Raw genomic sequence first — 26,086 nt, 5'->3', positions numbered from 1 at the left:
GTAGGCAGATGTATAACACGGTACATGTATAGGTCAGAAGACAACTCTTGGGAACGTTCAGTTCTTTTCCTCTACCACGATCAGCAACTGAACTCTAGTCATTAGGCTTGCATGGCAAGCAATTTTATTGGCTGAGTCATCTTGTTGGTCCTAACTTTTTAGGAATACCATGGGAACATAAGACATTAGCATTAGAGGAAGCTGACTAGAAGGTATATACAAATTCTGTGCTACTTTTTACAGCTTTTTAAAAGTCTAAAGTTATTCAAACTAAAAAGTTAAAAACAAAGAGCAATAAAACATGAGATTGCCACTGTCACACACAAGCAGATGGAAACTAGATGAGCGTTGTAAAGCCTGATGCATGTGGCTGTCAGACACATGTGGGGTCATTATTTTGTTCTCTCCATTTTTCTACATGTTTTTACTTCTTAATTAAAAATAAAAGTAAGCAAAGCCCAGTGGCATATGCTTCTAATCACTGCAGGATAAAGGGTTCAAGGACATGTTTGGTACAAGCATGCCTTGGCACATTTCTACTGCTACACACATACACACTCTAAACATCTAACCAGAAACCATCACCCATGTGTAGTTACTACTAACAGCCAGAGGTCCAGGCTACACAGTCCCAGTATGACAGATTAGATGACCCTGTGTCACGGGGAACTGCCATCTTCCTGCAAAGCAAACTAGATGCTACCTTGGGGATACACTGGGGAGCTGTGCAGTACCTTAGTGTGCAAGTGTGCGTGCATATGAACATGCCCATGCATATATACACTTTCAAATGTTCAAACATGCACACATATGATCACAGAGAGAGAGAATGGACAAGTCCCCTAATAGGAAGTCACCTAACAAGAATCATCAAGCTTCAGAAGTCCTGCCAAGAGACCTGGCTCTTGTGACTTCTTTCCCAATATTGCACAAGTGGAACAGGAGTTAATCTTTGTCACCTGAAATTTGGCTCAAATTTCAGATTGGTGATTGATTTATTGCACAACCTGGTCATATGGCATTGCCTGGCTCTCCTCTCACATCATGAAGATTCACCCTTCCTCCCAGGGGAAAAGGTGGGGACCTGCCTCTCCTCAGTGCCCTATGAAACATATGGAGGGAGGTATGTGTACTCTAATGATAAGTATGACACAAACAAGGCCTTATTACAGCAATGCTATCCCTTCACAGAGCAGCCCTTTCCCGTATGAGTCACCTGGAACCTGCTCTGCTTGTGTGATCGACTAACTCACCTCCCTGCAGGCAGGACAGTAGGGACCACCCAGACAGGTCCAGGATTTCCTTGTGGGAACATGGCTTTAGGTCCTAGCACCTCAAAGGAATCCCTAGCTCTGAAACTTGAGGCTGAATCTTTCCAAGATGGTCTAGCAACTGACACAGCACACCCCACTGGCAGGAAAGGGCAAGGCCTCCGTGCTCTGGCTGGGCCTGTAAATTCCAGCCTTCAGGGAGGAGAAAGAGGTGGAGCCAACAGTCAGAAAACTGGGCCTGTAGAAGAGAGGCCAGCCCAGGCCAAACAGAGCTACCCCGGGAAAGAGACAAGTCAAGGTGAGTCCCAGGCTGCCAACAGAGAACTGAAAGACCCTACCAAAGGTGCAGTAGGAGCCTAGGCAGCCTTAGTGGCTCTGAACACTGCCTTCTTCCCTTTACTCTTATTTACAAGCACCTCCTATAGGTTTACACTTTGGTAGGAGGAAGCAATAACAAAAATGTAAGGAGTTAATGTCCTGCCTGTTAGACATTAGGGCAGACAAAGCACATCAGCAATGTCGGCAGGGGGCGTGGGCTGTTAAAGGAGTTGCAGGGAGCCTTACTGAGGCCTGATACTGAGGTGAGCCAGAGGAAGCCACAGTCACATCTGAGGAAAGGGTGTCCAGGCAGAGACAGAGCCCTGACAAAGGCTAGCCATGGCAGGAGCCCGGAGAGGGAACAAGCAAGTGCATCCGGAACAGAGGGAGCTAGAAACAAGAAGAGAGAAGAGGCAGCTAGCAGTCTCACAGGAAGGCAGGCCAGCAAAGAGCTCCTTATGTATGGCAGGCTCCTGTCAGCACCCCACAGCACCACTTGAGAAGCCTGCATGGGCTGTGGCCTGACAAGGGGACTCCCTTCCTCAGTCCTGCCCTCACTACGAAATGACTAGGCCCTTACTGTATTCTCAGGCTCCAGGGAGAAAGGAAAGCAAGTGACAGCCAGCAGGCAAAGTTGACAGCCACACTCTGGGACCAGGGGACACAGTGTCACCTTCCTAGCACTCACTGCTTTGGGCATGAATGCATCAGAGAGATGCCCAGTTTTTACAGGAATGCTCTGTTGGAAGGGTTGCATTATTGCAAGGTCTCTAAAGGCTGGAAGTCTCTAGAAACACTGGGGAGCTGAACCTTGGCCAGAGGCAAAGACAGGGCAAAGATCGGGAGGAGGGGGTGGAGAATAAAGTGAAGGCATGCTAGCTGGTGGGAAGTATGTGGTCACACAAGGACTCCTTTCTACAAATTGTCTCCCTTCTGGACACTGAGGATCCATTTCCAAGCAAGAAAGGAAAACATGACCAGAGACACTGAGACCAGGTGAGAGATGAAGGTGGCTGAGTAGTAGCCAAGGAGATGACAAGGGACAGATGGAGTTACGGTGCTCAAAGATGGTAAATCGATAACTAGCTGTTGACTCGCTGTGGGAGAATGGGGATTTCTAAAAGACCAAAGGTTTGGTGTGAAGGAGGAAACGGCCATCTTGGCTACTTCACAGGGAGCGCTTCACAGGAAGAGAGCAGCTCTCCCTGCTTCTTCCTCCTCCTCCCCTCCATCCTGTTCTACAGTGATGGGGATTGAACCCAGGGTCTTCTTTATGCTAGGCACTCCCCCACTGTACTACTACTGTTTTGAGACACAGTCTCACTAAATTACCGAGACTGTCCTTAACCCATTCTTTACTCCAGGTAAGTTTTGTGATTTCCTCTGCCTCCCACGCAGATGGAATTCCAGGCCTATGCCATCAGGCTCTACTCCACAGTGTTCATTAGTTATCATAGAAATGGAGATAAATGAGATGAGGGGGACCTGCAGTGAGCGTTCCAGCAAGGTAAACTATGAGAAAGATATGTGTCAGACCCCAGACAGCTCTCAGCCATCTCTAGTAGTAGCCACTCACTCACCCTCTCTAGGACTGTTCTCTTCCACACGGCTCCCACTGATTTTCATGAAGACTATCTCAGGCACTGCTGTAACACAGCTACAGAGTGTGCAATAGGAGCTTTGTGGTCAAACCATCCTGACCTTGGCTACTGCAGACAGAGCAACACACACTGCATTCATTAGTGAACAGTGTGTGGACCACAGCCAGTAGCCATGAGTGTGGTATCATTCAGGTAATCAAGCCCTGGATAACACCTCCCAGAGCTCAGGGCAGACTCTGAAGGCAGACGTATCCTCCCTCAGACACCAGGCAGATCCAGGATGGGGAGTCCAGTGCACCGAGTATCACTGGGGGACACCTGGAGCAGGCAAGTGCACCCTGACATAGACAGCGAAAGGTGCACACCACCCTTCAGTGTGGAGCGGCTCACCAACATCCTTGATGGAGGCGTCCAGAACACTGTGCTGAGGAGGAAAGTTGGTAAGCAGGAATCAAGAGCTGGCTTTGAACCTGCATGTTTTCTTCTAGAACAGTCTGTTAACTAATTGCATGCTCCTTTAACTAATGTTTCTTGCTTCTGCTGCTGCTGCTGCTTGCTGTTTTGAGACAGGGCCACTTGTAGCCCAGGCTGAACTCAAACCACTGTGTAGCCAAGGATGATCTAGAACTTCCAGTCCTCCTGGTTCCACCAGAGCATAACTTTGCAGGAGTGGGCAAAGCACATTTCTCTCTTTGGGGCCCTCAACTGTTTCATTTGTTAAATGAATGACAGCTGGCTTCCTTCTCTAATCCATGAGGCGGGCGGGTGGGAAAATTTGAAGGTATCAGGAACTTTACCCAAACCACCAAAGTCCTGTTCTCTCTGCTGCAGAAAGCATTCTCCAAGGTGATCCAATATTCAACTTGAAGGACCATTACTTCATGACCCAGGATGAGCAATACGAGGCTGCAGTTCAAAAGAGATTCCACCTTGAGATGCTAGCCCGGCACCTGGGCTGGTCAGAAGGCAGTCCTGAACGCAACTATGCTGACAGGTGCTCATCTGGGGCAACCCTACCAGAGAGGCTTGCCTGCAACCCCCAGGCCCATGGGACATTTCCCTCAGCAAAAAAAGGACTTACTGGAACACTAAGATGCCAGATACCCCATCCCTCCTGCACCCCACCCGGGTTGAAGGTTTATGGACCTGTCTTCCACAGGCTACTCATCTATAATCTCTCTCTCCCACAGAGCACTTTCTGGATATGTCAACTTAAGCTTACATGGTATTGCCATGACTGCGCTCAGAAGCCTGGGCTCAGATGAGCAGATTGCTAAGTGGGGCCAACTCGGCAAAAACTTCCAAATCATTGCAACATATGCCCAGACAGAGCTGGGACATGGTGAGCCAGAGCTGCTGCATGCAGTGTTCACACTGCACAACTCCAGGGGCCCATTCGTAGCTCATAGATGTGCATGCTAATTTAGAAACATCACATCCCAGCAGATGGTAGTCACGGGTCTTGAGGAAGGAATGCTTTTTTCTAATGTGTACACATTCATTGTGTAAGCTACCAGAGGGGCAAGTCATTCCCTATGTCCTCACACTGGCCATAGATGAAAGGGAGAAATGGCTGTGAGTTCAGTCAGGAGCTCACCTTGTTCCATACTGAGCCCAGGCCCACCTAAGAGCTACTCCCAAGTGAGTACCCACCTTAGCCCAACAGTCTAACTCTCCTCCTTGATCCCAAGGGACAAACCTGAGGGGCCTGGAAACCGAAGCCACCTATGATGCAGCCACCCAGGAGTTTGTGATACACAGCCCTACATTGACTGCCACCAAGTGGTGGCCTGGGGACTGTGAGTATACTCCTTCCTGCTTTCCACAATGAAGACAAAGCTGGGACTGAGTAGCACTGACTTTGATGCCCAACAGACTTCAGGTTGATTTCCTATTCTAGGCTGATCACCTTGAAGTCTATTGAAATAGGTAGGATGTTAATTTCCTTAGTAAGTGACTGGAAAGTCCCAAGGGAGCTCTGAGTCGTAAGGAAATGCACCCAATCTGTGGGTGTTGAAGGCCAAGAACACGCCACTACCCCCACACAACATATGTGTGATGCACACAACACACACACTACCCTACAGACTGATATGTAACCATACAACATAATATTGCCCCCTACAACACATACATGTACAACACACACTGCCTCACAACACAAACTTTGCCCCTACAGACATAGCATGTAGATGTAAACATACAATACTGTCCCATAGAAATGCATGAACACAACATATACTGTTGTCATAAAGTGTATGTTGTGTGTGCATACACACACACAAACCCCCAAATGTGTATGTACATAACACACACTGATACCCATATGTAGGCACACAGCATATGCTGCTTCCATACAGGCACACCTGTACATGTACACAACATACAGACACTGCCATTATCAGAAACATGTACACAGAAATATACACACTGCCCCATCACAGACACGCATGTATAGAGCACATATGTTGTCCCCCCCCCCCCAGGCACACTTGTGCATATACACAATATACTGATACTCATATACACACATACCTAGCCTTGTCCCAAGAGCTACCCACAATATCATATATTCTAGCCTCCCAAGTTAACAATAAGCTTGTCACCTACCAAAGCACATGCCCTGGGACTAGTTAGCAACTGAACATCCTCCCTGCCCCTGCCACTCCATACTCAGACAAGCTCCAATCACATGGGTACCAGGTGGCAGACACAGTGATGTCTCTGGGCTCCAGGACAGGGTCCTACCAAAGTCCCCTTTGAGAAAGGATTTTGAAGAGCTTCACTAGCACCTGGAGACCTGGAGAGAAAATGCCTGGTGTGGACTCTGAATGAGTAAATGATCTGAATTCAACCAAAGCAGGGCAGGGTGACACAATGGGGGAAGCCAGGCAGGAAAGAGGAGAGGGTTAAGGGACAAAGACAATTGAGTGGTCTGCATCAAATTTGCAGGGAAAAGAAACCCATCTTTAAGATCAGGTTGATGTGGCCGGGCAGTGGTGGCTCACACCTTTAATCCCAGCTCTCAGGAGGCAGAGGCAGGCAGATCTCTCAGAGTTCCAGGCCAGCCTGGTCTACAAAGCAAGTTCCAGGACAGGCTCCAAAGCTTCACAGAGAAACCCTGTCTCAAAAAAAAAATAAAATAAAATAACTAGGAAACCTCAGCTAAGAGCTGGGCTCTCACTGGGTTTTGATAAGGTATGGTTGTGCTTATTATGGGGCTGGCTGACAGCAGAGTGATTCATTAGCTGTTGTGGTAGGGTACAACAAGTATTTAAAACTTTTCTTACTTCAAATTCCCTTGCCAAGTCACTGTTTTACTCTAGCTAGTTTTCTTGTGTCATTTCCTTCTGTCATCAGTGGCTTTCCAAGAATCCAAAGGTGTCTGTCTAGCAGTAACCCCAAGCTCTGGAGGCTTGCTGTAATGGGCCTTTCATCTCTCTCCCTAGTGGGACGGTCAGTCACCCACACTATAGTCCTTGCTCAGCTGATCTGCTCAGGAGCCCAACATGGCATGCATGCCTTCATTGTGCCCATCCGGAGCCTACAGGACCACACCCCACTGCCAGGTAAGCTCTGCTGCTTCCTCAAGGACCCCTCCCATAAGATGATCCAATCAACTTGCCCAGTCCTGAATCCCCAGGAGATATGCAGAGGAAGCTGGGATATGTCTCTAGAAGGAATCCAGTTCACAGAGATAGTATGAGCTGGCTGTTTGACTGGTTCAACATTTGTCTGATTTCAGCTAGCTTACCTGCAGCCTGGGAACCATGGTGTGTGTGTGCCTGTGTGCTTTGTGTGGTGTGTGTGTGTGTGTGTTTGAGCATCTGTATGAGTGTGTGTGCCCGTGTACCTGTGTATGCTCTGTGTGTGCCTCTGTGTATCTGTGTGTGTACACCTGTGTGTGCCTATGTATGCTCTGTGTATATGAATGTGTGTGTCCCTGTGTGTGAATGCCTATGTCTGTGTATGTGTGCCTGGCATACTGCATGCACCCAATTGACAGGCATTCTCATCTCTACCCTCTTCTAGGAATCACAGTTGGGGACATAGGGCCCAAGATGGGCTTGGAACACATAGACAATGGTTTCCTGCAGTTGAACCATGTGAGGGTTCCCAGAGAGAACATGCTGAGTCGCTTTGCAGAGGTCAGGTGCTGGGAATGCTATGGGCCCAGACTGCCTAGGGAGGGGGCTTGCCCTTTATATAGCTGCCACAGGCTCTGGTTTGTCTCAGCAAAGATGACTTTGGACCACAAGCCCCCTTCTTCCTGAAAGAGACTGAAGGGGTCCCACAGATAAGGATAAAACCCAACCTAGGAGCACAATGGTGTTGGGAAAATCTTGTCACTTGAAGCCCCAGACTCCCTATGTGTAAATACTTAACACATGGTTTTCAGAACAGTCATGAGGTACAGTGGCAAGGTAATCCCCAGAAAGGGGAAGAGCTGAGGGTGAACATATGGATTTCTTACAATCAGTAACAGAACAGATATGACCTAGATGCGGGCAAAAGTCCACAGTTATCCAGTCTTGACCTTTTTAGGTGTAAAAGTTGGGGAGCTTCTGGGGTGTATCATGCGAGCATTTTCATGTGCCAATGACCATGCTACATGAGGGGTCTGCTTCAAGTGAGCAAAAGTGGGGTGCCTGCAGGGATGGAGGCTCATGGAGGTACAAACTAGGCAGCCTTGACTTCAACCCAGCCTCTGCCTCTGTTGCACACAGGTCTTGCCTGATGGAACCTACCGGAGGCTCGGGACAGCACAGAGTAATTATCTAGCCATGTTGGTGACACGGGTATGGCTTCTGTTTAGAGGATTCCTACCCTACCTCCAGAAGTCTTGTGTCATTGCTGTGCGATACTCAGTCATACGCCACCAGTCCTATCTTCGGCCAAGGCAAGGAGTACCCAAAGGGTGACCCTAACAGAGATGCTTGTTGACACTCAGTCCCACAATGTGTGTACTGACACCGTCTGTGCCAGAGCAGATCACACACATGTATGCAGTTCAGATGAGGTCTATGGCTCTCTCTGCTCCACCACCAGACTGTCTGTTGATATGTGAGATTTAAAACATAGCAGCCTTGTGCTGGCTTTTCAACGGTCCATTGTTAGTTAAGACTTTCACGGTGTTAGAGATATGGGAAGATGACTTGGAGTGGAATTCTAAACTTTTTGCTTCTTTTCCCTTCAGTGACCCAGAGGCGAAAATCCTGGACTACCAGACCCAGCAGCAGAAACTCCTTCCTCAGCTTGCCATGAGTTATGCCTTTCATTTCCTGGCCACCAGCCTCTTAGAATTCTTCCATAGCTCCTACAATGCCATTCTGAACAAAGACTTCAGCCTCCTGCCTGAGGTATTCTGTTTGCTGAGAGCTGCTGCTGGAGGGTGGCTACTGCTGTTCCAGGCTACAGCCTGGTTCCATGGGCCCTCAATCTCACCACGTCCCAGGGCATCAGGGTGAATGTATCATAATACGTAGGTTCACAGACACTCACCTGGCCCCTAGAGAGCTCCAAGAATGTTAGCAGTAATGAAAGTGTAGAGGACACAGAGCCACAATCCCCAGTGTATGACAGAAACCAAAACAACCCCAAAGTTATCTTATGGCACAGTTTGACCTGAACTAACCTGCCTTATTCTACTGGCACAAAATAACAGAACCATCAGTATGTTCAACCATGAGGATAACACACCTCACAGAATCTGCTTTGCCTTTCAAAAATCCAAAAACATATCAGGCCCAGAGAACACCATGGTCCAAGATATGCATTGATTCAATACTGCCAGAGTCTAGAATGAGGCAGTGACTCACACACCTTCAATCTGTGCAGGCATGGTGCTTTTAAGGCATTGCCTCATTAACACTTCCCATAGTGTCCACCATTTACACCATTACATTTCTTATTTTGTACGTAAGGAAATTGAAATAGAAAGAAAAAAGGAGGTCTTCCTCCCACGGATGTGCAAGTCTGAAAGATAGATAGGGACTTTCAAGAACCAAAACTTTAAACTAAGCGGCTGCCCAGACACTTCTTGTCAGTCTAACGAATGTCTACAAACTCAGTGGCTTGGACACAACAGTAATTGAATCCTCACTCTTCTGGAGATGTCCAGCCTCTCTCCTGGTGCTACTATTTGGCGAGGGCCTTCCTGCTGTGTGATAACATGGCAGAGGATTTCATATGAGAAGAGAAAGAGCAGGAGGGCGCTGAGAAAGCGGACTCAGGGTTATAACAAAGCAACTTCAACAATATGGAACTCAGTCCCGTACAGCATGAACTCATCTATGACACAGAAACCCTCATGGCCCAATCACCCCTAAGACAGTAAAAATGGCAACTGTAGGGCCAGCAACATGGCTCAGTGGATAAAGGTGCTTGCTACTAAGCCTGATGACCTGATTTCAATCCTTAGAATCCACATGCTAGAGAGAGAAAAACTGACTCTTACTACTGCTAGTTATCATCTGACCCACACGTGCACTGTGGTCTCTCTCTCTACTTCTCTCTCCCCCTCCCTCCCTCCCTCCCTCCCTCCCTCTCTCTCTCTCTCTCTCTCACACACACACACACACACACACAGGCACACACAGAGAGAGAAAGAGAGAGAGAGAATGAAAGTTTTAGTTGCAGCCACTAACATTCCTCATGAAGGTTTCACCTTATGGCCTCATCCTTGCCAAAGGTCCAGTTCCTGACACCATTCCTCTGGGATTCAGAGTTCAACTTATGTGTTTGGATAGACAGTTTGACCATGGCACTCTCCTGCAACCTGGGAAGTGGGCTGATGGTAGACACATGTCTTCTTTGGCTGCCTTTCCAAACGTCTGCCTGCTGGCAAGTTCCCGTGACTCTTGTAGGATGGTGAATCCAATCCAAGAAGGCTCCTCTTCTGAAGATCCTGGAGACACCAGCTAGGACAGATTTTCCTTCATTCTTACAGACCCACAGCCACACTAGCTAACTGTGTGACTTTCCTCTGAGTTCTAGCTTTGTCTGACATCCCAAGAAGCAGTGAGCTAAACACAGCACCACCCTCGCAGCTGTGGCAAGCATGCACAAGTGCTAAGTGGCAGTCTAGATGGTACCACGGGACCCTTACACTACTTTGTTCTTGCAGCTCCACGCACTGAGCTCTGGTATGAAGGCCATGATTTCAGACTTCTGTGCCCAGGGGGCAGAGATATGTCGAAGGGCCTGTGGTGGTCACGGCTACTCAAAACTGAGCGGGCTGCCGACATTGGTCACTCAAGTGACAGCCTCTTGTACCTATGAGGGTGAGAACACAGTGCTCTACCTGCAAGTGGCCAGGTAAAGTCCAGAGTTGTCCAGACCTCTAGCCCACCCTGGGGCTCCCCTAAGCCTGTGCTTAGTGAAGGCTCCTGTCTGATACCAGAGAGGAAGGAAGCTTTGGAAAAGCACCATTGGAGGGCTGCCTAAATCCCAGCATGACCCTAATCTGCCCATTTCCCCAAGGCTTCCTGCTACTTGAAACCAGGCCATCCCTCTGCCTTACCCAAACAGCATCAGGCTCCTGCTCTGGGGTCTTGCTTGTCTCCTGTCCCTACTTCTCCACAGGCAACCAGTGGGCTCTTTTCAAAGCCTAGAGAAAAATCACATGTTGTCTTGTTCAAAATGGTTCATTAGCTTCCCTCTACTTGAAGGCAAATGCCATAGTGTACTCTGTTCTTTCAGTCATTATGACCCAGATGCTGCCTGCCCCAACCTGTTCTCAGGTCCTCCTGCCTGTGCTGGCCATAGTCTTCTTTCCACAGTGTCCTTGGCCCCCTGACACCCAAAACCACATTTCTTTTGGAAGTTATCACAAACCACAATTGTCTACAACTTTTTGCTTAGCTTTTTAGCTCTGCTTCCTAGCTAAACCAGGATTTCCTTGAGAGCAGGCAATTACCTGCCTTGCTCACTGAAGTACCAGGCTCAGAAGACAGCAAACACAAAACAGGCACCCCTTGCGAGGTGGGTAGGCCTCACCAGCCTCTTCCAAATAGGCTCTTGCCAGCTGCCTGGGTTTTTCTTTTTCAAGTTATAAAAACAATAAAAATAGCATGCATTAGGTAGCTTATACCCTGAACTTGACAAGAAATTTACAAGCATCTCTTTCAACTCTATACACCCTCCCTGCCAGACATCATTCCCATAATCATGAAGAAACTGAGGCATAGGGAAGCACAGACACTTCTATAGCATCACAGTGGTCTCAGGGGAGCTAACAGAGTCCAGGATTGTTTGAGCACAACGCTGGGTTGTCCCACACAGAAGCAGCCTGGAATCACTCTCGTTCTCCCTCATGTCAGCACTCCTGTGTGTATCTGACTGGTTTAAAAGTCACAGACACTGTACTTACCCCAAATCCCCAATCAGAAATCCCGATGCTGGAGCTTCTGTTGGCACAAACCTCAAAAGGCTTGTTTGTGTTCAGGATCTAAAGGAGTCTAGCCCAGCTTTGCATCCCCCTGCCACCTGCTAAAGGAACTAGTACTTTGGGTACATCTCACTGAGGGCCCTACAGAAAACAGGGGTGAGGAGGTTGGAGTGATGCCTGTGGGAAGAAGCAGGGCAGAGGCCTGGCGCCCCTGGCTCTCCTCACCTGAGCACAGCATGAATGTGGATGTCCCTGGAAGTAAGCAAGCTGGGCTGGGGATTCCACAGAGCCTCACACTGTCTCATCTGCCTCTCCCCTCACCCCCAGGTTTCTGATGAAGAACTACCTGCAGGCTCAGGTGCCCCCAGGCTCCACACCACAGAAGCCTCTCCCTATGTCTGTCATGTATCTTGCCACACCAGGGCCAGTCAGGTGCACAGCTCAGACAGCAGCCGACTTCCTCTGCCCAGATCTCTATACCACAGCCTGGGCACATGTGCCTGCCAGGTAAGTCAGTGCTAAGAAATCCGCATCCCAGACATCTGGACACTAGTGGACAGTGTTTTACAAACTCCTGCCACCTCCAGCCTCTCCAAACCTCGGCTCCTGTGGCTGTGGGTGTAGAAAAAGGGACATCTCACCCCTCAGCAATCTACCATCGTTATTGCTTTATCCTGGTCACAGTGGTAGAAATGTATCCTCACTCTGGCTAGTGAGAGTTTTTGAAAAACCTTCAGGTTCCTATGGTGATTTCCAATATAACAAATGCACTCATAGATAAATCAACATAAATGAACTGATAAGCAAATCAATGCCAACAAGTAATGTTTTAAGTCCAAACTATCCCACAATTTCTAAAAGAGTCAAGCCACAGCACCCATGTAAAACAAGCAGGGACAGTTATAAGGACTAGTAAGGCCAGTGCTGTATGGGGCAGAGACAGGGTGACTGCTGGGGCTTGCTGGCTGACAGCCTAGCTCCAGGAGAATAGGGCAGAGACTAATAGAGGAGGATCTGTGATACTCTCCTGGACTTTATGTAAGTGCATGTACCCTCTCACACATGCACATATACACCACATGTACATAACATACACATTAAATAAATACATAAATAAATACATAAATAATAAAAGTAATTTCCAAAGGTGTAGTTACACCTCAGAATAGAACTGGTTTATAGTCAGGGTCTAGTAGAGTCCAAGGCACATGATCAAAACCAAGGACTCAGGGCTAGAGAGATGGTTCAACAATTAAGAGAACTTACCGTTCCTACAGAGGACTGAGGTTGATTTCCAGTACACACACGGGGTAGTTTACAACTCCCTACAATGTAACTCCAGTCCCAGGGAACCTGACACCTTTCCTGAGTTCCATGGGCACCTGCATATACATGGTACACATAAACCCACATAAGCACAAATACATGAGGATGTGTGTCTTTTTAAAAAGAACATGTATTGCCAGGTGGTGGTGGGGCGAGCCTTTAATCCCAGCACTCAGGAGGTAGACACAGGAGGAGCTCTGTGAGTTCAAGGTCAGCCTGATCTACAGAGCTAGTTCCAGGGATGGCTAGGACTGTTACACAGAGAAACCCTGTCTCGAAAAAACAAACAAACAAACAAACAAAAGAACATGTATTAATTTACTTTACTTTTCTTAAATAAGGACTCACTATGTAGTCATGGCTGGCTTGGAACTCATTAGGTAGATTGGGCTGCCTTCAAATTCATAGAGATCCATCTGCCTCTACCTCTTGCCTCATTAGTGCTGGGATTAAAGGTATGTATTACCATGCTAGGCTTAAAACATGTATTTTTATTATTTACTTTAATTGTATGTGTATGAGTGTTTATCTGCATGCATGGCTGTGCACCATGGGCATGTAGTGCCCATGGATGGCAGAAATGGGCACTGATCTCCTGGAACGAGTTACAGATAATGTAAGCTGCCCTGCAGAAGCTGGGGCTTGAACCTGGGGCCTTGGAAAGAACGGCCAGTGCTCTTAATTGCTGAGCCATCTCTCCAACCTATAACATGAATTCTATTAGAAAACAAACAAAAACCCAAGAATTTGCACATTCTGTCATTTAACAATATCACCAAAGTATGTGTCAGAAACAACTTAGTGTTCCAGAATCTGGGAAAAGAGATAACATCCTAACCACCAAAATACAAATACCATCACTGAAGAGACTTAGCTACCAGTAAACTAGCCTAATAAACACACAAGACACACAGGGCTAAGGTAGCTTGGAAGGATAGGGAAGGGAAAGACAGATTACTGGGGCATTAAAATACCATTCTGCATCTCCTTGCTTGGAACTCAACGTACCATCTGCTTCTCAGTTCCCTGGCAAAGCAAATTAAATGTTGCTTAATAAACAGTTTGTTTTCCACCTAAATTCCAAGGACCAGAAAAACACACAGGCAATAGAGAACAGACTAAAGGTTGATACAATGGCAAATGATTAAGTGGCCTGGAGGATGGGAGGTGGTTCTCTGCTTTTGCATCCAGGTGGGACTTACAGCAGGATTAGCCTGAGAAGAATAAACGTTCTTTGGCCATAAGAAGTCAATCAACAGAATGACCTGAACTTACCTGAGATCCTAAGTCTTAAAAAAAAAAAAAAAAAAAAATCCCAGGAGGCTAAAGCAGGAAGATTTAAAAGTTCTAGTTCACTCTGGGCTAAACAGTAATATTGACTCAACAGAGAAAAGAAAATCTTACCCCTGTTTCTGATTAGCAGTGTGACACTAATCAAGTTCATTAACCTCTCTGGGACTCTTTTCCCACTGTAAATTAGGAATGCCTGCCCTTAAAGAGATACCCATGAAGCCTTTAGCTTTATGTCGTCTAAGAGGTCGGTGAGACAGTGTTTTTGAGAGACCCCAGCAGCCCGCCAGTTCTCTTTCCTGCACATTCAGGACCCTGAGCCTCTTTTCCTTGGTTTCCAGGCTCATAAAGGATGCGGTACATCATACACAGACCCTCATGAGATCCGGGGTTGACAAGCATGATGCCTGGAACCAGACCACTGTCATACACCTTCAGGCTGCTAAGGTGAGATGTCTTTCAGCTGAAGCTGTGAGGTGCTTGTTCTGTTTCCCCGGGAGGCCACCATGATAAGAAAACCTAAGTTCACATTCCCCACCCCTGCTCCACAGGGACTGCCCTCATCTCACATCCAAGCATGTAGTCTGGAGAATTTTAATTAAAGAGCTTAACTCCAAAGCATCTTGCTGGCCACCTTTAGGAAAATATAGAGGCATTGCTACTGAATCTACTTCAGGTCTATTAAACAGCTCCTCCCAGAAAGAAACACGGGTCAAGTCTCCCCTTAGCCCCACAGGCAATCCCAGGATGTCTAATCCAATTTACATCATCTTTTGTATTTGTGTGTATTTCACCATCAGTCAGCAAATATTTGAGCATCCCTTCTGCACCAGCACTGGATACTAAACAGCAAAGACACTGCCTACAGACAGCTATAATCAGGAGAACACTAGGATGGGAAATGGGAAGTGGCTGCTGATTACACTCCCTGCAGATTCCAAAGGACTTTCCAGAAGAATGGGGTACATGGGCTAAGATTTCAAGCAGCAATTGACTGTCCTAGAGTGGTGACAGCTTGGAAGAGGTTTCCCAGCAAAAAGAGCACAGGTATCAAAACAGGAAGAAAAGGCCAAGGGTCTGGAAGGCCAAAGCAGGAGAACTGAACTACGGTGAGGCAGGGAGAGCAGGGAGATCAGGAGGGAAGTGGGGTGTGAGGCCTGAGGCCTTCTGGAACACGGTAAGATGGCTGGCTCTTCCACACATCTCTCCTTGGAAATGTTCATTGCAGTCATTGGTCTGATTCGAGGCCCCTGGTCTGCACTACATGTATGCTGGGCCCCCACCAGGACTCTCCATGGACAGCCCGCTGCTGCCCTGTGATGTGGAGATCCTGCAGCTTTGGGTCTGTGGGTCAGGTTCCTCCATGTGCTCCAAGAGACCATAGATGGGGTGGATGTCGGGGAAGGCCAAGTCATAACCCTGGATCTGGGCCTGGACAGCTGTGAGGTTGGTCCCCCATACGGGAAATGGGGACAGCTCTCCCATGCTCACAATGTCGGGACTGGCTCACCTACACCTGCACTAACAACACTGACTCTGTTGTGCTGCCCTGGCAGGGTGCAAGGCCTGCTCTCCTGAGCATTGCAGCTGGTGGGGGTCAGGGACCACTCTCACTCTGTGACCACAGGGCCAGCTCTCCCATCTGCCTCAGGCATTTCTTCCAACTTTCTAATGCTCTTGAAGCTGTCTCAAGCAAATAAGGAATGTAAAGGCCCTGTTTCACAGTCCACCCAGCCCCCAACACACACACACACACACACACACACACACACACGTATACATATTCACACCACCAAAAAGGTTCAGTCAAACAAAAAAATAACTACACTTAACTCTCTGTCCACCTTGCCCAGCTTCCAGAATGACCTGTGGAGCTGGGATGAGAGTTGGTGGCCTGAGCATCTTTGTGTCTTCGTAGGCTCACTGCTACTACATCACTGTGAAGAGTTTTAAGGAAGCTGTGGAGAAACTAGACAAGGAACCAGCAATTCAGCAGGTGCTCCAACGCCTCTGTGACCTCTATGCCTTACATGGTATTCTGACTAACTCAGGTGACTTCCTTCATGATGGCTTCCTGTCTGGGGCCCAAGTGGACATGGCCAGAACAGCCTTTCTCAACCTGCTTCCCTTGATCCGGTGAGTGACTGGGACTTGAAACCATGTTAGACCCTAGTGCACATGCTGCTTCTTTCTAGGACCGTGCAAACTTGGGGTCTGAACAGGCTAATACCCAGCACAATTACAACAACAGAAAGCATTAGGGCTTGACAAAAGAAGCATCAGAGGAATTAGGAGGAAGTTAGAAAGTAAAGAGTAAATTACCGCCTCAGTTGAGCTCTTCCACACTGCCAAGGAGCAGTATCTAAAGAATGTAAAATCAAGGCTCGCTAATAATAACTAATCGTAACCAGTATTTAATGAGTATTTTTGTGCTATAAGCGTTTATATGCATCATGTCGTTTAATCCATACAGCCTTTGAACTGGATTTCATCTTCCTGTTCTACTGAAAAAGCTTAGGTTCATGAGAATGAACTTCTGTACCTTGGCATGATTAGATTAGGTAGAGAAGGACTTGGGAACATTCAGAGCTTCTGATCACTGAGCATGCACTCTTCACCTGTGTGGTAAGGTGCCTGGGAGTTTATTATTATGTACATGCTATGCATATCCAGGTCTTGGTTGACTGTGCCTTAAGCAAATTCTTACCAAGTTTAATAAATGAATTTTATGCTTGGCAATGGTGGCACTCACCTTTAAACTCAGCACTCAGGAGGCAGAGGCATGCAGATCTCTGTGAGTTCGAGGTCAGCCTGGTCTACAGCAATATAGATATTATTATTCCCTTACATCCTTTCATGTACTGATTTGTAAAGCAATAATACTGATACTTTTAAAATGTAGAGTTGATTTTATACAATTTAGAGTCATGACTACTAGTGAACATTCATCCTGTTATTTTATACATAAAGTAAATATTGCTTTAAGAACACATCAATGGGCTGGAGAGATGGCTCAGAAGTTAAGAAAGCTGGCTGCTCTTCCAGAAGTCCCAAGTTCAATTCGTAGCAACTACATGGTAGTTCACAACCATCTATAATGAGATCTGGTGTGCAGACATATATGCAGGCAGAATACATAATAAAAAATTAATATTAAAAAATAACACATCAAAACCAAAGTCTGTCATGACCAGATAATTAGAAGAAACACGTATTAAAACACTATGAATTATTTACTAATATGAAATAAAACAAAAAAGGGTTAACTTGAGAACACAACATTTTGAAATCTTGCTGGGCAAAAAAATGATGTCTATTATGTGTGGAGGGAAGTGACTTTTCCCCTGGGACCTCCAATAGTTCTCATTAGCAGCAAAAAGATTTTAAATGCATATAGGTTTGCATAAGAGGTTAAAAAAAAATCAACCAAATGCTTTTCGTTTCTAAAATTCAGTATTAACAAGCCCCTGTGGCTAAATACCAGTACCTGACAGATAGCTAGTTGCTAGTAAATGTTTGTTTAATTAAACCATTAAATATGGAACCAGAGAGGTGCCTTGGGGGTCAAAGAGCTCCCCACCAAGCCTGACAATCTGAGTTTGATCCCACGCGGTAGAAGGCTAGTACCAGCTTCCACAAAAGCATACTCTGATCTCCAAACACATATCATGGCATCCCCACCAAAGTAAATAAGTAATAATACAAATAAAAATGGCCAAAAGCATATCTAATAAAATTATACAAAGCTTTAAACTTACCTTAATGCAGGGCCATCCAGTATGGGACTTCTATGGGTGTAATTAGTACTACACAGTTCAAGCACAAGCTGAACTGTGTAGTACTAATCATCTGAAATGATTAGGATTTTTAAAACACATGGTTAAAAAAAAAAATCACCTGGACCCGGCTGGTGATGATCAGACACAGAAGAGAACCATAACACCCATAAGCATGGTGTGTGCATGTGTGCGTGTGTACATGTGTGTGTATGCATGTGTTTTAATCTGCATTCTGCTTTTCTAAGTGCTTGCCTTGCCTCCAGAGACACTGAATTTCAAATGTTCTTGTTTTAGTTTTTGTGCGGTGCTGGGAATCAAAACCATGGCCTTGAACATGCTAGGCAAGTACCGTACCTGTGAGCTATAGCTCCAGACCTCCAAGCATTTAAACAGACCAAAGAAGGCCTATCTAGGAGGGCAAGAAAGGCCTGCGAGTGCAGGAAAAGGCCTTAGGGGCTGCCAGGAGGAAAGGACCGGACAAGCTGAGCACATATAAAAAGACACAGAGGTAGGAAACCAGAATGCTTGGCTTATCTACTCAGAGGCCAGAAATGTGGTTGAGGAGGAGGAAAAGACCAAGGTTAGAGAGAGTACGGGTGCCCAGTGAGACAGGAGGGATGGGTATGTAATCGAAAAGACTAAAGATTTGGGCTTTTACTGTGTGAGAACGGGAAGCTTTTGAGCACAGCACAGTTACTATAACCCAAAACAACCTAATCCTGTGTATATTCAGGCCTGGGGGATGGGGGGTTAAGTACATGTTTTTGTTTTGTTTTGGGTGTTTGTTGTTTTGTGTGCGCATGTAAAGACCAGAGCACAACCTCAGGTGTCCTTTCTCAAGCACCAATGATTTTTTTGTTTGTTTGTTTTTTGAGACATTATCTCTCACTGGCCTGGAACTCACAAGCAGGCCAGATAGACTGGCCAGTGAGACCAGCAGTGATCTGCCTGTCCCCATCTGCCCAGTCTAGGATTACAAACACCTCATGCTAAATGGTGACACACACCTTTAATCCCAGCACTCAAAAAAAGCAGGTGGATCTCTGTGATTTCTAGGCCAGCCCTGTCTATAGAATGAGTTCCAGGAAAGCCAGGACTACACAGAGAAACCTTGTCTCAGAAACAAAACAAAAGAAAAAAGAAAAAAATGCCCAACAGGACACTAAGCCCCCCACCCCTCCCCATCCCAGCCCCCCACCCCCTCCCCAAATCCTGGGGCTCACACTTAGGTCCTTGCAGTTTATCAGCTGAGCTACCTCCCAGACTCAAATATATATATTTGAATAATATAAAATAAAGCTGCAGCTGCTAAGTGTGCATAATGCCATTGGTTCAGCCCACAGCCCCCAAGTTAATCATTATAAATAAAGTAATAAATAGTAGCAAGGAGATGGGTCTGAAAGCTAATGCAGTATTCCAGATGAGAGATGATCATAGATTGGACCAGAGTAGAACAATGATGTAGTGGGAAGTAGGCAAAATTTGGACATGCTTTGAAAAATAGAACAGTGTTTGTTGACAATTAGAGATGACACAAGATAGAAAGAGGAAGTCAGACCATTTATCATAAAGGAGAAAGCCACAGGAGGGCCAGGGTAGATAAGACAGAAAAGATCAGGAGTTTGGAGATTCAGTGCATTTTAAAAGCCTGCTAGAAATCTAGTACAGAACCAGTAAGCAGGTGACACAGGAGGGATAAATTTGGAAGTCAATGACATGTGGCTGATATTTAAAGCCATGAGAGAGATGATATCATCGAGGAGTGAGTGAATAAGAAGTATCAGGACCCTCCAAATGCAGTTCGGAGACCTAGACAAGAGTTATTTCAGTGAATTGCTACCGAATCCAGTCTTCTCCAGAAAGAGCAAGAGAACTGGAGCTAAGCAAACAAAACACTCCCAAATTCAGTCAAAAGAGGAGCCAAGATCTAGGATGGATGAGGGAAAGAAAAGAGGGGAGCCAAGTGCTTATTTGTTTCAATGTTTTTACATTTTATAAGCATGCCTCCATACATGTAAGTGCACCACACCTGTGCAATGCCTGAGGAGTTACCTCTATCTCCATATGCACTGCAGTTCTAGACCAGCCAGAAGTACAGTGAGATCCTGTCTCAAAACAAACAAGAACAAAATAACCAAGGCCAAGTTGATCTCCATAGAAGTTCAGATCAGCCAAACCTTAAGCAAGACCTTATCTCAAAACAAAATTTTAGGTCACACAAATATAATTGGGTTTATTATCCAGCCATCTCAAAGGTTTTGATGCCACACAGTCATCATAATGTCAACATTGAACATTAATTAATCTCGTCAAATAGCAACAATGTTTGGCAGCAATAGGAGTAAAGAGAAAACTGCTCAATCCAGCCAAGTGTGTGGAACATGCATGTAATCCCAGCAATCCTGAGTCTGATGGTGGGGCATTGAGGGCAGTATTGCATGCCAGCCTGCACTGCACGGTAAGATTTGTCCCCTTTTACTCCCCAGAAAGGAAACCCTTGCTTTTATAACTGTCATTGAATAATATCTAAAACTGAAGCGTCAAGAAGTTGCTAGCAAGCCAAAAAAACAAGCAAACAAACATGCCCGGGCAATGGTGGCACATGCCTTTGATCCCAGCACTCGGGAGACAGAGGCAGGCAGATCTCTGTGAGTTCAGGGCGAGCCTGGTCTACAAAGCGAATTCCAGGACAGGCTCCAAATAGACAGAGAAATCCTGTCTTGGAAAAAAAAAAAAAAAAATGTTGCATTACACAAAAATATTAGGAGATATTTGTGTAAATATTAGCTAAAAGACTAACAATGTCTCTAAGGAGAACTAGGTGTACTAGTTGCTTTCTTTTGTAATAAAACACTAACCACAACCAACTTGGGGGAGAAAGGGTTTATTTGGTTCTCAGGTTACAGTCAATCAATGAAGGAAGCAAGGCAGGAACTCAAGGCAGAATCTGGAGGCAAGAACTGAAGATGAGGCCATGGAAAAATGCTGCTTACTGACTTGTTCCCCACGGATTGCTTAGTTGCCTTTTTGATACAACCCAAGAGACAGCGCCATCCACAGTGGGCTGGGCTCACCCACACCAATCATTAATCAAGAAAATGCTCCAATGATATGTCTACCAGCCAATCTGATGGAGGCAATTCCTCATTAGGGACTCCCTCTTCCCAAGTGACTCTAGCTGGTGTCAAGTTGATAAAAACTAACCAGCACACTGGGAGATAGGCTGATTTTTTTTTTTTTTTTTTTTTCATTTTTAGGGGGAACTGGATCCTGGACTTTAAGCCCTGTTTGTCTGTTTGTTTGTTTGTTTGTTTGTTTTTTAATAACAAGCTTTAAAGAACTCTATGATTCCTTACTCTGTGCATATATAACTGATAAAAAGTAAAACCCCCTTTAATCCCAGCCCTCAGGTATCAGAGACAAGTTAGGAGTTAGAGACAGGCATGCAGATCTCTGATTTCGAGGCCAGCCTAGTCTACTGAGGGATTTCCAGCAAATTTTCTCAAAAAAAAAAAAAAAAGTAAAATCCAGGGGGCTAGAGAGATTGCTCAGTTAAAAGCACTGACTGCCCTTCAAGAGGACCCAGATTGAATTCCTAGCACCCACAAAGCAACTCACAGCTGTCTTTGACTCCTGTTCCAGGAGATCTGACACCCTCACACAGATATACATTCGAGCAAAACACCAATGAACATAAAGTACAAATAAAGTTTAAAAAAATGGTTTAAAGAAATAAAACCCAAATAATAAAGAGAATTATTCAAACAGCAGATAATGATGCAACTTCTAATTACTTCCTGTGGATCAATTAGATTCCTAAGAGAAAGGTGAAATGCTCACAATCTGTTTCCTCTCTTAGGAAGGATGCGATCTTGTTAACTGATGCTTTTGACTTCACGGATCATTGTTTAAATTCAGCGCTTGGCTGTTATGATGGACATGTCTACGAACGTCTGTTTGAGTGGGCTAAGTCTTCACCAGCCAATACTCAGGTAGTTGAGTGCAACTCCGTTATAAATCATGTAAAAGAGCAGAGAACAAGCAGTAAATACATCTCCATGTTTTCCCATTTTAATCGATTCTGCTTAGGCTGAAAATTACTTGGCATAGAGCATCCGTTTAAAATACTTTCAGAGAGTACATAAAACAAACCAGGGGTGCAGCTTGGCAGGAACTGAATTCAGCAAAATTCACAGCTCAGAATGTGAAAGGGGCATTAAGAGAAATGCTCATTTTTATATCATGGCTTGACATACTCAAAGGCACACACAGATAGCAGCAAGCTGACTTTTACATTAATAAAATTAAGATAAATCATAGCAGTGGCAAACCATCTTATTTTGAGTCTTTTAGCTCTATTTTATGCAGATAAAAGTGCATAGTCAGAGGTGATAGGAAATTTGAGGTACTGTCAGTCTCACTAGGCAAAGTTAAAAACATTAACCCATACTGTATTTCTAATTTAGGGAGTCCATGTTGAAGAGCAGATTTGACACAGATGATCCCAACAAGGGACCCATCTATCTTAGGCACACACACGAGTTGTTTCACAGTGTTGGGTATAGTAAAACTTTATAAACAAATGCTTTTCAGATGGTGAACCTTCTCTTTAGTCCACCTTTGGAAAGGTATCTTAACAATGCAGTGACAAACACTCAGGCTTTCACTCACACTTAGGCGTTATTAGACTTGCTCTTGACAGTTTGTATTCTGTCACACATCAGAGCTTAGCTTAACATTATTATCCAAAGTCATAAAATCTCCAGAGCAGGTGCCAGACAGGCCAGTGAATTTCAGTCATGGGCCATCCACAAGAAGACATTGTTTTAGGAAATAGAAACAATTTACCTACACACTCACTGCTCCTATGACTAACCTACTTCTAGTACATTACTTTTTAAATGATCATTCCGCTGTCCTTGCTGTTTAAATCTTGAAGTAAAAGTAAAGCAGTCCTTCCCAATCCAGCCTGCTTCCTGTGTCTCCAGAGAGAACAATGTCCTTTGTTTGGTACACCTCTCCCTGTTCACCTGTCAGCAAATGCTGCGACACATAGCTCAGACCTATTTCACTGGCAGCACAGGAGTATCTTCCACTCCCCTAGATTCCTCCTGGTCACTACAGAGTGTAGTGGCCATCTTGTTTTCCTTCATTCTAAAACACTTTAATCTGAAAACCATAGCAGGTTTGTAGAAACGATTCTATAAAAACGCTGGCACACTTCATCCTGCCCTTCGTCTCCACTTCCTCATACTTGAGCAAGGATGGAGCTTCTTACCGTCTACACAAAGATACAAAAGCAGCCAGTGCATCCCAGATACTCATCAGTAGGCCTTACGTTACCTTGTTAAGTGACAGATGCAGCATCATGGCTCTTTCATGCATGAGAGTTTAGGAATGTGAGGTTAGATGACTTGGACTCACTTAGTTAAAATGATACTTGGCCACACGATCTTGTACTTTCCACTTCTTTGGAAAGCGCCAACAGTTTCAAAGTCGATTATTTTTGATCTGCCATAGTTGTGAAGTACAGCAGATATTGTAATAGAAAAAGGCACATTACAGGTATTTTAAACAGGTTAAAACAGCGGCTATGTTGAAACATGCCCTATGAACACAAAGTACAAGTGAGAAAAATATTTCACTGGTAACGTGCTTTGTGCTAGGCTGCATGTCTTAGCTCCACAGAAGTCTCTCCTGTCTGGAGCACATTGTGATGAGCTTTCTCCCTGAACAGGATGCCATGCTCCCCTGGTGTACTCTGTGGCTTTCTGACTGATCTAGAAAACTGCCATAGAAGATTCTGCCTGTTTACATAAAATCACATCCAAGTGACTCCCTATGGTAGCAAAAAGGAATCATTGGGGGGTCATTCCATACCAAGAACCCCCCTTTTTTAGTGTCTGTTCAAGGGTCTTATGTAGCCCATCCTACCTCCCAAATGCCAGGATTACATGTGTATATCACCTCATCCCACCCTAGCAAGAATCCTATTCTCTCAATAACTATATTGTGAAAACATGCCCAAGAAATAGTGAGAAGTGTTAAGCACGTGTGGTTCATTCATTTAAAGAACAATGGTGATGTGCTAGTATTGAAGAAACAACGGAGAATAAGGATGTAGGCCTATGTTAAAGACCTTTGTTTTTTAAGATTTATTTACTACGCATATAGTGTTCTGTCTGCATGTATGCCTGCATGCCAGAAGAGGGCACCAGGTCTCATCACAGATGTTAGTGAGCCATCCTATGGTGGCTGGGAACTGAACTCAGGATCTCTGGAAGAGCAGCCAGTGCTAGTAAGCCATCTCTCTAGCCCCCAGGACTTTTTATAGTTTTACTGTAAAAGAAAAGGAAATAAGCAAGAAAATAGTATGAAAGACTAGAGTTTAGCTCTGAAGAAAAGAATGCAGACACTGCATTAGACAATGACAGGAAAGCCTATTCTGACACAGAACATTGCCTGATTCTACTTTCTGGTTGCTTGCTTTGTGGTTCATGTTCAATTTCAAAGAGCCTCAAATAGTGAAGGCTTTTATTTGTATTAAATTCTAAAAACAAAGAATAAGCTATAGTTTTTTCTTTTAATCAGCCACCTGCAGGCATAGTTTAGAATCTGCCTAAGAAAGGAGGCTTTTTGGAAAAGTGTTTACTGTATGTTCACACAAAATGAATTTTAAAAACAATTTGAAAAATTAAGAATCTTAGGTAATTGCCATGTGGTGGTAGCAGAGATAGGCAAATCTCTGTTAAGTTCAAGGCCATCTTGGTCTACCTACAAAGGAGTTCAAGGACAGTCAGAGCAGAGAAACCCTGTATTGAAAAACAAAACAAAATCAAACAAAAAAGAATCTTAGGTAATGTTATTCTTTTAAAGTGAAATACTTAAATTTTAAAGTGAAGTTGTTAATTCTAGAAGTGTTCTAATAATGTGATTCTTGTAAACATAGGAGAATCCTGCCTATAAGAAATACATCCGGCCCCTGCTACAAAGCTGGAGACCCAAGCTGTGAAAAGTCCACAGTATTTACGATCAAGAAGCACCATGGTGGTACTATAGCATATAGTAAAGAATTAAAGCTAAAGCAAAGGGTGGAATGACTAGTTCAACTCGCTTAGTAAGATGGTATGTGAACGAATGTTCATATTATTCTACGTTTGAGTATATTTGAAATTACCCTTTGTACATTTGTGGCATGCATTTGGTTAAATGCTGGAACCTCCCTTTAAATACAGCAAAAGCCAATAAACTCATTAGTTACACTTGTGTTGTTTATTTATCTAGGGAAAGCTGAGATTGAAAAGTTTGAATGGTGTCAGCAGGTACTCTACCACTGAGCTACCCCTGTGGCCCACAAAATACCTTTAGCATTTATACTCAAGTTTACACAGACACACATGCAGCCCTTTAAAAGCAACTAGAAGTGCTATAATCTAAATAAAATATAAAGGCTCAGAATGCAACATATCATTTTTAAAGAGTTAACTCTTTTAACTAACTAACAAGAACAAGACTGGGTCAACTCCTAGGACTGGGGAAAAAAACAAAGAAAACTTAAAAATCCTGTTGGCTGCTTTTATTCATAAAAAAAAAAGTTGTGACTTGTTGATGTGGGTGCTGGGCACCAAAGTCCAGTCCTATGCAAGAGTAGCAAGTGCTCTTAACCCAGAGCCCTCTCCATAACAGTTCTGAACCCAAATCATCTTACCTCATGTTGACTTCAGCTGGCTCCATAGCACATGACTGATTTGGGTGTTTACTTAGGAAACTATGTATCAGTTGACAGAGGAGCAAATGTTCCAGACAGGACCCTCTTCTCACTAGTTCATCAATACATACCACGATGGCAATCTGTCAATAACACTGAATTATCCTAGTTTGAAGATGAGGTGATTATGGGTTTCTTGTGTGTGTGTATATGGGGGCATAATTTGTCAAATCTTAAATTTGCAAAGAAACAGAGGGAGGATCTTGAAATAATCTCAGAGAAAAGGAAAAGAATATCTTGTCTACCTCAGAGCCAAAACCACAGAAGTCCAAACTTTCCTTAAAACTTTCCTTAAAACCAGGAAGTTTGTTATACAATGTTCACAAAGTCTCACCATAATTACA

At 44.9% G+C, this 26,086-nt stretch overlaps 1 protein-coding gene across 1 annotated transcript; it reads left to right on the top strand.

Moving 5' to 3' along the window:
• Positions 1 to 3,404: 3,404 nt before the first annotated feature.
• On the top strand, positions 3,405 to 25,236 carry Acox2 (acyl-CoA oxidase 2). Its single transcript, XM_051206703.1, has 14 exons — positions 3,405 to 3,630; positions 4,022 to 4,184; positions 4,381 to 4,532; positions 4,882 to 4,989; positions 6,640 to 6,759; positions 7,223 to 7,338; positions 7,918 to 8,090; positions 8,388 to 8,550; positions 10,317 to 10,507; positions 11,907 to 12,086; positions 14,537 to 14,642; positions 16,114 to 16,331; positions 21,834 to 21,966; positions 24,924 to 25,236. The coding sequence occupies exons 1-14, from the start codon at positions 3,471 to 3,473 to the stop codon at positions 24,984 to 24,986; spliced, it is 2,046 nt and encodes a 681-aa protein (XP_051062660.1). The 5' UTR covers positions 3,405 to 3,470; the 3' UTR covers positions 24,987 to 25,236.
• Positions 25,237 to 26,086: the final 850 nt, after the last annotated feature.

Source organism: Phodopus roborovskii, unplaced genomic scaffold, assembly GCF_943737965.1.
Source record: "Phodopus roborovskii unplaced genomic scaffold, PHOROB, whole genome shotgun sequence".
Classification (NCBI taxonomy): Eukaryota; Metazoa; Chordata; class Mammalia; order Rodentia; family Cricetidae; genus Phodopus; species Phodopus roborovskii.
Note: the sequence above shows the minus strand (reverse complement) of the source record. Positions and strands in the feature narration are given on the sequence as shown.

Excerpts from the sequence above, each read along its gene's own strand:
- Acox2 (XM_051206703.1), top strand. The coding sequence starts at position 3,471 with ATGGGGAGTCCAGTGCACCGAGTATCACTGGGGGACACCTGGAGCAGG. Across the intron at positions 14,643-16,113 it reads TACACCTTCAGGCTGCTAAG|GCTCACTGCTACTACATCAC; the intron begins GTGAGATGTCTT and ends GTGTCTTCGTAG. Across the intron at positions 16,332-21,833 it reads AACCTGCTTCCCTTGATCCG|GAAGGATGCGATCTTGTTAA; the intron begins GTGAGTGACTGG and ends TTCCTCTCTTAG.